Raw genomic sequence first — 14,219 nt, 5'->3', positions numbered from 1 at the left:
TTATGAACTTCTTTGAGGAAAAGATCATGATCATTAGAAAGCAAATTACAGACTCCTCTTTAAATCTGGGTATTCCTCCAAAGCTCCATTGTCCTGAGTCTACACAACTCTGCCAGGACCTAGGATCAAGGGAGATACTAAAGTGTTTTAGTACTATATCTCTTGACACAATGATGAAAATAATCATGGCCTCCAAACCCTCAAGCTGCATACTGGACCCTATTCCAACTAAACTACTGAAAGAGCTGCTTCCTGTGCTTGGCCCTCCTATGTTGAACATAATAAACGGCTCTCTATCCACCGGATGTGTACCAAGCTCACTAAAAGTGGCAGTAATAAAGCCTCTCTTGAAAAAGCCGAATCTTGATCCAGAAACTATAAAAAACTATCGGCCTATATCGAATCTTCCATTCCTCTCAAACATTTTAGAAAAAGCTGTTGCACAGCAACTCACTGCCTTCCTGAAGACAAACAATGTATACGAAACGCTTCAGTCTGGTTTTAGACCCCATCATAGCACTGAGACTGCACTTGTGAAGGTGGTAAATGACCTTTTAATGACGTCAGACCGAGGCTCTGCATCTGTCCTCGTGCTCCTAGATCTTAGTGCCGCTTTTGATACCATCGATCACCACATTCTTTTGGAGAGATTGGAAACCCAAATTGGTCTACATGGACAAGTTCTGGCCTGGTTTAGATCTTATCTGTCGGAAAGATATCAGTTTGTCTCTGTGAATGGTTTGTCCTCTGACAAATCAATTGTAAATTTCGGTGTTCCTCAAGGTTCCGTTTTAGGACCACTATTGTTTTCACTATATATTTTACCTCTTGGGGATGTCATTCGAAAACATAATGTTAAATTTCACTGCTATGCGGACGACACACAGCTGTACATTTCAATGAAACATGGTGAAGCCCCAAAATTGCCCTCGCTAGAAGCCTGTGTTTCAGACATAAAGAAGTGGATGGCTGCAAACTTTCTACTTTTAAACTCGGACAAAACAGAGATGCTTGTTCTAGGTCCCAAGAAACAAAGAGATCTTCTGTTGAATCTGACAATTAATCTGGATGGTTGTACAGTCGTCTCAAATAAAACTGTGAAGGACCTCGGCGTTACTCTGGACCCTGATCTCTCTTTTGAAGAACATATCAAGACTGTTTCAAGGACAGCTTTTTTCCATCTACGTAACATTGCAAAAATCAGAAACTTTCTGTCCAAAAATGACGCAGAAAAATTAATCCATGCTTTTGTTACTTCTAGGCTGGACTACTGCAATGCTCTACTTTCCGGCTACCTGGATAAAGCACTAAATAAACTTCAGTTAGTGCTAAATACGGCTGCTAGAATCCTGACTAGAACCAAGAAATTTTATCATATTACTCCAGTGCTAGCCTCCCTACACTGGCTTCCTGTTAAGGCAAGGGCTGATTTCAAGGATTTACTGCTAACCTACAAAGCATTACATGGGCTTGCTCCTACCTATCTTTCCGATTTGGTCCTGCCGTACATACCTACACGTACGCTACGGTCAGAAGACGCAGGCCTCCTAATTGTCCCTAGAATTTCTAAGCAAACGGCTGGAGGTAGGGCTTTCTCCTATAGAGCTCCATTTTTATGGAATGGTCTGCCTACCAATGTGAGAGACGCAGACTCAGTCTCAACCTTTAAGTCTTTACTGAAGACTTATCTCTTCAGTAGGTCCTATGATTAAGTATAGTCTGGCCCAGGAGTGTGAAGGTGAACGGAAAGGCTGGAGCAACGAACCGCCCTTGCTGTCTCTGCCTTGCCGGTTCCCCTCTTTCCACTGGGATTCTCTGCCTCTAACCCTTTTACAGGGGCTGAGTCACTGGCTTACTGGTGTTCTTCCATGCCGTCCATGGGAGGGGTGTGTCACTTGAGTGGGTTGAGTCACTGACGTGGTCTTCCTGTCTGGGTTGGCCCCCCCCCCCCCCTTGGGTTGTGCCATGGCGGAGATCGCTGTGGGCTATACTCGGCCTTGTCTTAGGACGGTAAGTTGGTGGTTGGAGACATCCCTCTAGTGGTGTGGGGGCTGTGCTTTGGCAAAGTGGATGGGGTTATATCCTGCCTGTTTGGCCCTGTCCGGGGGTATCATCGGATGGGGCAACAGTGTCTTCTGATCCCTCCTGTCTCAGCCTCCAGTATTTATGCTGCAGTAGTTTATGTGTCGGGGGGGCTAGGGTCAGTCTATTACATCTGGAGTATTTCTCTTGTCTTATCCGGTGTCCTGTGTGAATTTAAATATGCTCTCCCTAATTCTCTCTTCTCTCTTTCTGTCTTTCTCTCGGAGGACCTGAGCCCTAGGACCATGCCTCAGGACTACCTGGTATGATGACTCCTTGCTGTCCCCAGTCCACCTGGCCATGCTGCTGCTCCAGTTTCAACTGTTCTGCCTGCGGCTATGGAACCCTGACCTGTTCACCGGACGTGCTTGTTGCACCCTCGACAACTACTATGATTATTATTATTTGACCATGCTGGTCATTTATGAACATTTTAACATCTTGACCATGTTCTGTTATAATATCCACCCTGCACAGCCAGAAGAGGACTGGCCATCCCTCATAGCCTGGTTCCTCTCTAGGTTTCTTCCTAGGTTTTTGGCCTTTCTAGGGAGTTTTTCCTAGGGAGTTTTTCCTAGCCACCGTGCTTCTTTCACATGCTTTGCTTGCTGTTTGGGGTTTTAGGCTGGGTTTCTGTACAGCACTTTGAGATATCAGCTGATGTACGAAGGGCTATATAATTTTTTTTTTGATTTGATTTGATCTGAACCCAAAATATACGTTTTTCTTACTCCAATGTTTGTCAGTAAATATAACAAACACCATATATCCTCAAAACATGGTTAACCTCTATGGGCTAGGTGGGACGCTAGCGTGCCACCCGTGGTGCACTCCATCAACAGCAGGTGCATTTCAAGAGCGGCAAATTTGAATCCAAATAAATGTCAAAATTCAAATTTTTCAAACATACAACTATTTTACACCCTTTGAAAGATAAACATCTCCTTAATCTAACCACGTTTTACGATTTCAAAAAGGTTTTACGGCGAAAGCATAGATTTAGAGTATGTTAGGACAGTACATTTACAAGAGTTGTGTGTAATGTTTTGTCAAGTCAAAGACAGGGTCACCAAAACCATAAAACCAGCTAAAATGATGCACTAACCTTTTACAATCTCCATCAGATGACACTCCTAGGACATTATGTTAGACAATGCATGCATTTTTAGTTCTATCAAGTTCATATTTATATCCAAAAACAGCGTTTTACTATGGCATTGATGTTGAGGAAATCGTTTCCCTCCAATAACCGGCAGTCAAGTCAGCGTCACAAATTAAATAATTAAAATTAGAAAACATTGGTAAAATATTATATTGTCATTTAAAGAATTATAGATTTACATCTCTTGAACGCAATCAACTTGCCAGATTTAAAAATAACCTTACTGGGAAATCACACTTTGCAATAATCTGAGCACTGCGCCCAGAAAAATACGCGTTGCGATACAGACTAGACGTCATGTTGGGGAGATCTAAAATCGAAAATACTATGTAAATAATCCATTACCTTTGATTCTCTTCATCAGATGTCACTTCCAGGTATCACAGGTCCATAACGAATGTAGTTTTGTTCAAAAAAGCTCATCATTTATGTCCAAAAATCTCCGTCTTGTTAGCACATGATCTAAGCCAGCCGGACTTCTCGTCATGAACGAGGGGAAAAAATATATTTCCGTTCGTTCAAACATGTCAAACGTTGTATAGCATAAATCATTAGGGCCTTTTTTAACCAGAACATGAATAATATTCAAGGTGGACGAATGCATACTCTTTTATAACGTATTGGAACGAGGGTACCCAACATGAACTCGCGCGCCAGGTGTCTAATGGGACATCATCGTTCCATGGCTCTTGTTCGGTCAGATCTCCCTCCAGAAGACTCAAAACACTTTGTAAAGGCTGGTGACATCTAGTGGAAGCAATAGGAAGTGCCAAAATATTCCTCAGCCCCTGTGTTTTTCAATGGGATAGGTTTAAAGTCAATACAACACATCAGGTATCCACTTCCTGTCAGAAAATGTCTCAGGGTTTTGCCTGCCAAATGAGTTCTGTTATACTCACAGACACCATTCAAACAGTTTTAGAAACTTTAGAGTGTTTTCTATCCATATATAATAAGTATATGCATATTCTAGTTACTGGGTAGGATTAGTAACCAGATTAAATCGGGTACATTTTTTTTATCCAGACGTGCAAATGCTGCCCCCTAGCCCTAACAGGTTAAAACTATAATGTTGATATCATGGATGGTTACATTTCTCCAGCCCCATCCCTAATAAACAAATTAGACACATTTGTGCAGTCTTGATAGACAATTTTGAACAGAAATGCAATGGCTCATTGGATCAGAATAAACTTTGCACATACACTGCTGCCCTCTAGTGGACAAACTCTAAATTGCATCTGGGCTGTAATAATCCATTATGGCCTTTCTCGTGCATTTCAAAGATGATGGTACAAAAAAATACAAAAGAACGGTTGTTTTTTTTCTTTGTGTTATCTTTTACCAGATCTAATGTGTTAAATACTCCTACATTCCTTTCACATTTCCACAAACTTCAAACTGTTTCCTTTCAAATGGTACCAAGAATATGCATGCCCTTGCTTCAGGGCCTGAGCTACAGGCAGTTAGATTTGGGAATATAATTTTAGGCGAAAATGTTTTAAAAAAGGGGCGGATCCTGATACGATCCTTTCATATCATATCAAAATAATTAAACACAATACTTTCATATCACATCCAAATAGTTTCAAATACTATCACTTCAAAATAATTTAATATACTTTCACATAATACTTGCAGATCACATCAAAATCAGTAACCAGTAGCAACGCCCCAAACGGTCCTAGATGGCAGTAGTGCCTTGCGTTCGAACCAAATTAGTTTCTCATCATCTCTCCTCCTTCCTTCAGGCTTCCTTTTCTTCTTTGGACTTTATATGGCGGTTGGCAACCAACTTTAAGGTGCATTACCACCAACAACTGGACTGTAGTCTGGATCTCAGTTCATCTTTCAATCACCCACGTGGGTATATGCTCCTAAAAACCAATGAGGAGATGGGAGAGGTGGGACTTGCAGTGCGTCGAGAGTCACAAATAGAAGCAAGTTGTATTTTAGCGCCTGGGTACGCAGAAGCTCGTTGATGCGCGCAAGCAGTGTGGGTGCAATGATTGATTAACATGTATGTGTACATTTATTTGTTTTGCAATGCTCGCGCACGTGACGCGAGCACTGTGGTCAGCATGTTAGTGGTAGAGCGTGCTCACCCCCTGGACTTTGTGTTCATGTACATCAGTTAATTTACGAGACTAGGGGACGTCTGACACTATTTCCCTGCCAGTCCACCCTCAAGTTCTCTTGACAATCGTGTAGCATTATTTATGAGGCTTAGTGTTTCTGATAGTGACTTCCTCTCCTTGGTGCCCTTACCTCGGCTAAGTCTGAGTTGCGGGACATGGAGATGGATTGGGTCTTTGGTCGGATCAAACGTCTTGTCTGCCTGAGTGTGATGTGTACGATGTCTGCCCACTCTCAACCTAGCCTTGGGGATGGGCGGTATACCGTATTTGACTATATACCAGTATTGATGCACGGACCGGTTTGGGTTTTTACTTTACCTTCTATAAGGGTATTTCAATGTTTGGTTTGTTAAATGTGATGTACCCCAAAAACAAAACATTTTCAGGAATCTGGGAGGGGGGGAACCTCTTCATTCAGTATTCTGGAGATCTAGAAATCTATTTGCCGCCTTCACAATGTCAAGCTTCTTTTGATTTTGTATTAGTGTGACTAGTGCAATTTATCTCTTGCACTATAAACACAACAAAGTCCACCTTCACTATTAGTGTTTTGGGATCCTTCTCCTGCATGGCTTCAATGCAGACTGTGGGACATCCACTACCTTCTCTCTACTCACTTCTTCAGCTATTTTCACTGCCTCCACATAGGACACCTGCTAGATGGGCCTAGCTACTGTGACATCCTTCATCCATACAGGGCATTCCAGGAACTTGGGAGCGTGATTCCCATCACAATTACAACAACATGCTTCATCTGACTCTTCAACTACGACATATTTATTCCTTAGACAAACACTTGCCACGTGTCCAAACTTTTACAATTGTAACACCGCAGCGGCTTCTATACATAGGGTCTCACCGCATATCTCACATACCCAGGTTATACATAAGATGGGAGAACCAGTTCACCAAACGACAGTAAAACCTTCCGTCTATCATTCAATTTAATCGACGTGCGTCTACCTGGAATGTTATCCCTAAACCACCCAGCCTCTATGTTCAACGCAACACCAGAGATGACACTTTTAACCGGTGCCCTACTCTGAAAGTTATAGCCTTCCACATCATACGTCCACATCTTGTTGAATCACAGAGCTTTCTCCTTTTGCGCTGTTGACACACGAAATCAGCATCATACCGCTCCTGGTCACTCAAACCAATTCCACTTTACCCAATTCATCCTTCACCATCTTTGAGACTGCTAACGGGTCACCCAAAAAAACATCCTTGCTGATGCACTCCAACCATAAACTGCTGTTCATTACCAACTTTAGCCCTTTTCACTCCACTGTCCTTTACCATCGTCCACTCATTCTCAACAACTGTACTCACTCCAAGAGAATCCCACAATGTTTCCTCCATTGCTCCTCCAGTCATCCCCCAGACTCCCACTCTCTTTGCTGTGAAAGATGTGAGTTTCTTGAAGTAGCATCTATATTGTTCTCATTCCAGCACATCTGTTGCTTCACCAACTTTTTCTCCCTTTCGTCTGCACTACTTGCCACCATTTCCCTTCCTGATTTCCCTCTCTTGGATGTCTCCACCACCCTCCTAACCTGTCAATAATTCCTCCCTGGTTTATTAGTTGGTAGTCATGAAAAAAACAATGTATTCAAGGTGCTGCACATTCTATTCCAGCTCTAGAATTAGAATAGTCATTATGTTTCCATGATTTCAACAGTTCACCATTTCACTAAGCCTATAATGTGGACACCAAGGATGTGGATACCAAGGAACTTGAAGCTCTCAACCTGCTCCACTACGCCCCGTCGATGAGAATGGGTGCGTGCTCTGTCCTCTTTTTTCTGTAGTCCACAATCATCTCCTTAGCCTTGATCACATTGAGGGAGTGGTTGTTGTCCTGGCACTACAAGGACAGGTCTCTGACCTCTTCCCTATAGACTCTCTCGTCGTTGATCAGGCCTACCACTGTTGTGTCATTGGCAAACTTAATGATGGTGTTGGAGTCGTGCCTGGCCGTGCAGTCATGAGTGAACAGGGAGTACAGGAGGGGACTGAGCACGCATCCCTGAGGGGCCCCTGTGTTGAGGATCATTGTGGCGTTTGTGTTGTTACCTACCCTTACCAACTGTGGGCGGCCCATCAGGATCCAGTTGCAGAGGGAGGTATTTAGTCCCAGGGTCCTTAGGTTATTGATGAGCTTTGAGGGCACTATGGTGTTGAACGCTGAGCTGTAGTCAATGAATAGCATTCTCACATAGGTGTTCCTTTTGTCCAGGTGGGAAAGGACAGTGTGGAGTGCAATAGAGATTGCATCATCTGTGGATCTGTTCGGGCGGTATGCAAATTGGAGTGGGTCTAAGGTTTCTGGGATAATGGTGTTGATGTGAGCCATGACCAGCCTTTCAAAGCACTTCATGGCTACAGATGTGAGTGTTACGGGTTGGTAGTAATTTAGACAGGTTACCTTAGTGTTCTTGGGCACAGGGACTATGGTGGTCTGCTTATAACATGTTGGTATTACAGACTCGGACAGGGAGAGGTGGGAAATGTCAGTGAAGACACTTGCCAGTTGGTCAGCACATGCTCGCAGTCCACATCCTGGTAATCCATCTGGCCCTGCGGCCTTGTGAATGTTGACCTGTTTAAAGGTCTTACTCACATCGACTGCGTAGAGCGGGATTACACAGTCTTCCGGAACAGCTGGTGCTCTCATGCATGTTTTAGTGTTATTTGCTGTAGTTTAGCTTGTCTGGTAGGCTTGTGTCACTGGGCAGCTCTCGGCTGTGCTTCCCTTTGTAGTCTGTAATAGTTTGCAAGCCCTGCCACATCCAATGAGCGTCAGAGCCGGTGTAGTACGATTGAATCTTAGTCCTGTATTGACGCATTGCCTGTGATGGTTCGTTGGAGGGCATAGCGGGATTTCTTATAAGCTTCCGGGTTAGAGACCCGCTCCTTGAAAGCGGCAGCTCTAGCCTTTAGCTCAGTGCAGATGTTGCCTGTAATCAATGGTTTGGGGTATGTACGTACGTTCACTGTGGGGACGACGTCATCGATGCACTTATTGATAAAGCCAGTAAGTGATGTGGTGTATTCCTCAATGTCATCGGAAGAATCCCGGAACATGTTCCAGTCTGTGATAGCAAAACAGTCCTGTAGCTTAGCATCTGCTTCATCTGACCACTTTTTTATAGACCGAGTTACTGGTGCATCCTGCTTTAATTTTAGCTTGTAAGCAGGAATCAGGAGGATAGAATTATGGTCAGATTTGCCAAATGGAGGGTGGGGGAGAGCTTTGGAAATCTTAGAAATTTGGTAAGACAGATTTAAGTTTCCCTGCATTATTTTTTATTTCTTTATTTCACCTTTATTTAACCAGGTAGGCTAGTTGAGAACAAGTTCTCATTTGCAACTGCGACCTGACCAGGAAGCAAAGCAAAGTCCCCGGCTACTAGGAGCGCCGCCTCTGGGTGAGCGTTTTCCTGTTTGTTTATGGCAGAATACAGCTCATTCAATACGGTCTTAGTGCCAGCCTCAGTCTGTGGTCGTATGTAAACAGCTTCGAAAAATACAGATAAACTTGGGAGGTAGATCGTGTGGTCTACAGCTTATCATGAGATACTCCTTAGACTTCCTTAGATATCGTGCACCAGCTATTATTTACAAAAATACATAGTCCGCCGTTCCTTGATTGGTAGGCTATTGTACAACATACAGAGCTATTTTCCTTTATTCAGGACATTTAGAATGACAACACATTACAGAGTAGTCTAGTGGGATTATTCACAAAAGTATCTGGTATTTTTACATTTTTCACCTGAAATATTAAATTATTTATAGTCCTAGGTCTATGTTGTTGTTTGGTGAAGTTATGGGTCCTACAGTAGGTCTATGTTATTGTTAGGTGAAGTTATGGACCAATTTGCAAATAGTGTACAAACACTCATTGTCAGGCTGATGGAAAAGCTAGCATTTTACTGGTTGAAGTGTTTTTTAAAGTATAAAGCAGTTGATTTGCAATAATGACACAAACATTATATTAAGCAGGACATTCAAATGAGCCTTACAATTATAATCCAAAGTAGTGTGCAATGTACTCATAAGCAACCTGGAAATGGAGGTTACTCCCCTGAGTTTCCCCCCATTCACATTCAGAATACATTGTGAAAAACTAAAATCTTTGCTCACCATTTTTGCTCCAGGCAGAAACACTACATCCATAACTAGTGGTTTCCTCATTAGCAGGGAGGAGTTTCTCCAACCAAATTGTGTGCGCATCGCCCTCGTGCCGCAATTTTAGCAAACACAGAAAGGATCCTGTATTGGAGACCAAAAGTCATCTGGCACACTGCTTAGGATTTCAACAACTTTAATAACTTATTTCTAGCCTACAATCACCGATTTACTACTAATGTGAAAACAAGACAAAATATGACTTCTTGCTCATTTTAAGACATTTGTCAAATAATTTTAACATTCATTACAGACGTCAATTGTTGTACAATATCATGGCTACGCTGTTGGCATCACCTTTACAGTGGATTTCCGCTGTTGTAGGCCTTTAACCATCTGTCTGACTTTGTTGTTCACACAGGAGAGATACGGGACTATCGTGGATCCTCTGGGGAGCCTCAACATCATGATGCTGAAGACGCAGAGAAGTCTCTCTCCAGATCAGAACACCTCAAGAAACACCTGCAGAGATCCACAGGGAAGAGATTCACCTCCTCAACAGGCATTAAAATTCATCAGAGAATCAACACAGGAGAGAAACCTTATAGCTGTGATCAATGTGGGAAGAGTTTTGTTAGATCTGGCCATATGACATTACACCAGAGAATACACACAGGAGAGAAACCTTATAGCTGTGATCAATGTGGGAAGAGTTTTGCTGCATCTAGCAGTCTGACTCTACACCAGAGAACACACACAGGAGAGAAACCTTTTAGCTGTGGTCAATGTGGAAAGAGTTTTACCTCATCTAGCAATCTGACTCTACACCAGAGAACACACACAGGAGAGAAATCTTATAGCTGTAGTCAATGTGGGAAGACCTTTGCTGCATCTAGCAGTCTGACTCTACACCAGAGAACACACACAGGAGAGAAACCTTTTAGCTGTGGTCAATGTGGGAAGAGTTTTGCTGCATCTAGCAATCTGACGCAACACCAGAGAACACACACAGGAGAGAAACCTTATGGCTGTGGTCAATGTGGGAAGAGTTTTGCTGCATCTAGCAATCTGATTCTACACCAGAGAACACACACAGGAGAGAAACCTTATAGCTGTGGTCAATGTGGGAAGAGTTTTGGTCAATCTGGACATCTGACTGTACACCAGAGAACACACACAGGAGAGAAGTATTTTAGCTGTAAGCAATATGGGAAAAGTTTTGCGGCATCTAGCAATCTGACTCTACACCAGAGAACACACACAGGAGAGAAACCTTATAGCTGTGGTCAATGTGGGAAGAGTTTTGGTCAATCTGGAGATCTGACAGTGCACCAGAGAATACACACAGGAGAGAAATCCTATAGCTGTGATCAATGTGGGAAGAGTTTTGCTGCATCTAGCAATCTGACTCTACACCAGAGAACACACACAGGAGAGAAATCTTATGGCTGTGGTCAATGTGGGAAGAGTTTTGGTCAATCTAGAGATCTGACAGTGCACCAGAGAAGACACACAGGAGAGAAACCTTATAGCTGTGATCAATGTGGGAAGAGTTTTGGTCAATCTGGGCATCTGACTGTACACCAGAGAACACACACAGGAGAGAAGTATTTTAGCTGTAAGCAATGTGGGAAGAGTTTTATTACATCTAGCATTCTGAATCGACACCAGATAACACACACAGGAGAGAAACCTTATAGCTGTGGTCAATGTGGGAAAAGTTTTACTCAGTCAAGCAGTCTGATACGACACCAGAGAACACACACAGGAGAGAAAGTAGTAGCAGTATTTTAATGATGTCACAATGTAGAAGCCTAAATGCTTGCCCCCTTATCAATTGATTTCAGCATGATATGGATATTAGCCTCAGGGGGAAAATCCAGGCTCTGAAATGGAAGAGTACTATTTATGTGATTGAACAAAAAGTGACTAACAAAAAAAGAGTTGTGTTACACTTACCACGTTGGTGACCCACTGGAATCAAGATGCAACACTTCAAAATTTAGCTAGCTGTTTTCTACAAATTGTCCTCTATCCAGGGATGTACACATTTCTCCCAGATTCCATGTGGTTTTTGAGCTGTTAGTTTTAACAGGACGCGCAACCTCATCTCCCTCCTCGCTCACAAATGATTTTAGCATGATATTGAAGAGTTATGACAAATAAGTGTTGTGTTCCTTTGTTTAGCGACCCCTAAATGTAAATGCATCATTCCAAATGTAGCTGACTGTCTTCTGCAAGTTGTTTTCTAATCAGTCGAGGTAAAAGATATCTCCCATTTCCATGTGTTTTTTTAGTTGTGCTAGTTTCAACAGCACGTACAACTTGATTTCCACCCTAATCGATATCAGTGATTTATTGCTACTTGTCAAAACAACAGCGTTTTTGGTGCTTGTGTACATGGTGAGGACAACTTGGTTTCTGATTGTCTCAAGGTTGGGCAGTCAAAAAGTTTTTTGTTTTGCGTTTAGCCAGTGAGTTGCCATGGATCTTATTTTGACTGCACGTTTTTCCATTTTGGGGATGAGTTTTGTTTGGGCTCGTTCCAAGTGGATGAGAGTTCTAGAAGCTAGTGGGGGGGAAAATGTTTTTTTTTTCTTGTTTTTAATTGTTGACAGCCAGTAGACACCATGTTGATATTGGTGAAGCATTGTTGTTGATTATAATGTGAAATAAAAGTTGTTTTCTGTTGGTGGTAAGCATTCTCTTAAGGTGTTAGTCTTTGGTTTTTCCATTTATATTTTGAGGTTTGGATTTTAGCACATAGCTCGTTAGCACGTAGGGCGCACTGATTGGTGTCACCTCGTTAGTCAGTATGTGTTACACCTGTGCTGGCTTGTCCATCTCATTAGTGGGAAGGTGTTTCACCTGAGCTGGTCCAGGTGCTATTTAAGAGTGTCTGGCCCAGTGCTCCAGTTGTCTTGATAGATGTGGAGAGCCAACAACTTTGGTTGCGCCACCTTTTTTGGTTTGCGTCCTGTTTTTCTTTTGTTTCTGATTTAGTGGGTCTCATTGGTGTCTTTTAGGTCCCAGTTGTTGTTACTAGTCAACTTTCAGTGGACACAGAGCAAAACTGCAAGATTATGTTAAAATACTTTTATTGCATCAAATGGTGGTTTTATGCAACAGAATAGAGGGTTCTTAGAACTATTGTGTCTGTGTGTTCTACTGATGGGCCTCTGGGAGATAACACTGACAGGAGATTTACAATGTCTTTTGGGTGATAAAACCTAAAGAGACCACATTCCAGAGCATGAGTTAATGTTTCTGTTCTATATGGTACAAGGGAGAGATGACCTGCTGAGAATTATAAGTATCTTTCATACAAATCTTAACCTTGTGACCCGTTCTATACATCTGTTGTTCATCATGTAGGTTGAAAGGGGTGTATCTTGGCTGTAAAAGACCTTTGTACTTTTGTCTCTGGGCTCTCAACGAATCATCTGGGGGTGATTCGTCGACCAGCCATCATTATCGTAGAGCACTCAATTGATTCACTTTATGTGTACGTTGTATTGACCTGCTCCCTTATAAGTGAATAAAGATTTATTTTAAGAATAACTGACTTGTGTGATAAGTTTGTCTTCTCATTTGATATTAACGAAATTAACAACCACATTTGGAGATGAGAATGTGAATCTTCACTTGGTGACCGCTCCTGACGACCTGGGTAAATCGTGCACGAGGGATCCTTTATCTTGGGAGACCACACTTCGGGAACGGCGCAGATGGACCCACCTTTGATCTGAGTGGGTACCACATCTCGAACGTAGTTTAAAAAAAAAAAGAATGAGGTGAGCGAAACACAAAGTGTAGTTTTTAGAAAAGCCTCGTAGGCTCTGAGTGTGTTTTCCTGTGTGAGGGGGGCACCTTGGAGGAGTAAACAGGGCCCAGTCAGGAGGCTCTGAGGCTGTCAGCTATCTGTGTGAACTGGATGAAAACTAGAATCTGTGTTTAGTTAAGACAATTTATGATATAGTATAAGATAGTAAGGTGCACCTGTAATTGTTTTAAACCTGGACCCCATTTTAGAAGTATTGAAATATGTAAATGTATGAGTTGCATTATCCTAGGAACTAACCATGAGATCGAAATGTTAAAATATTCCTGCAGGTTAAAATATTGTTGAAAAACAACTAATTGATTAGGTATGTTTGGGAATAGCATTGTGTGACTGTGATATGAGAGTTGTGTGACAGTCATAATCTGATGTTTGGATAGTAACATAGAGATCTACAGTTCCTCATATAGAAATATGCTTAATCAGATGATTGACATTTGGATAATAAGCTTTGATATAACGTTATCTTGGGGTTCCGTTCCTTCACTTCCATCGTAGAATATCACTGGGTGGTATTGAGAGCGGGATGATATTTTAGAAAGCAGCGGAAGGTCTATAGTTCCTGGGAGGCTTGATTTTGCTGCGGTCTCTGGGAGGTTAGAGAACCGTTGACGATCCGGTCGTTGCCCCGGAACCAAACTTATATTTTTTTGGTTCGCTGGGAGTATGTTTGGAGAGCTGCTTCGTAGCTGTGGAGAGTCCTTGAAAAAACAAATGGAATGTTTGCCGTGAGTACCTGAGAATTTCTTAAGTTTTATATGGATTTTGTGAATATATGTAAATATGATCAATTGTATGTGTGTATAATCGATTACTAGAGATTTGATTAAGTAATACTGGGAATATAATTAGATACAATTTA

General features: G+C 42.2%; 1 protein-coding gene across 2 annotated transcripts in view; it reads left to right on the top strand.

The window, feature by feature from the left end:
* LOC106564398 (uncharacterized) overlaps positions 1 to 13,077 on the top strand; it is a 29,068-nt gene extending 15,991 nt beyond the window's left edge. The window contains exon 2 of one of the 2 annotated variants that reach the window (XM_082958700.1): positions 9,938 to 13,077. In XM_082958700.1, coding sequence (XP_082814826.1) covers positions 9,938 to 11,310 — 1,373 coding nt within the window. In that variant the 3' untranslated portion in view covers positions 11,311 to 13,077. Of the gene's footprint in view, positions 1 to 2,309; positions 3,619 to 9,937 lie in introns of those variants that run through there. The other variant, XM_082958702.1, reaches the window with a different exon arrangement.
* Positions 13,078 to 14,219: the final 1,142 nt, after the last annotated feature.

This window comes from Salmo salar, chromosome 12, assembly GCF_965601325.2.
Source record: "Salmo salar chromosome 12, fSalSal1, whole genome shotgun sequence".
In the NCBI taxonomy this organism is placed as follows: Eukaryota; Metazoa; Chordata; class Actinopteri; order Salmoniformes; family Salmonidae; genus Salmo; species Salmo salar.
This window is presented reverse-complemented; position numbering and strand designations above follow the sequence as displayed.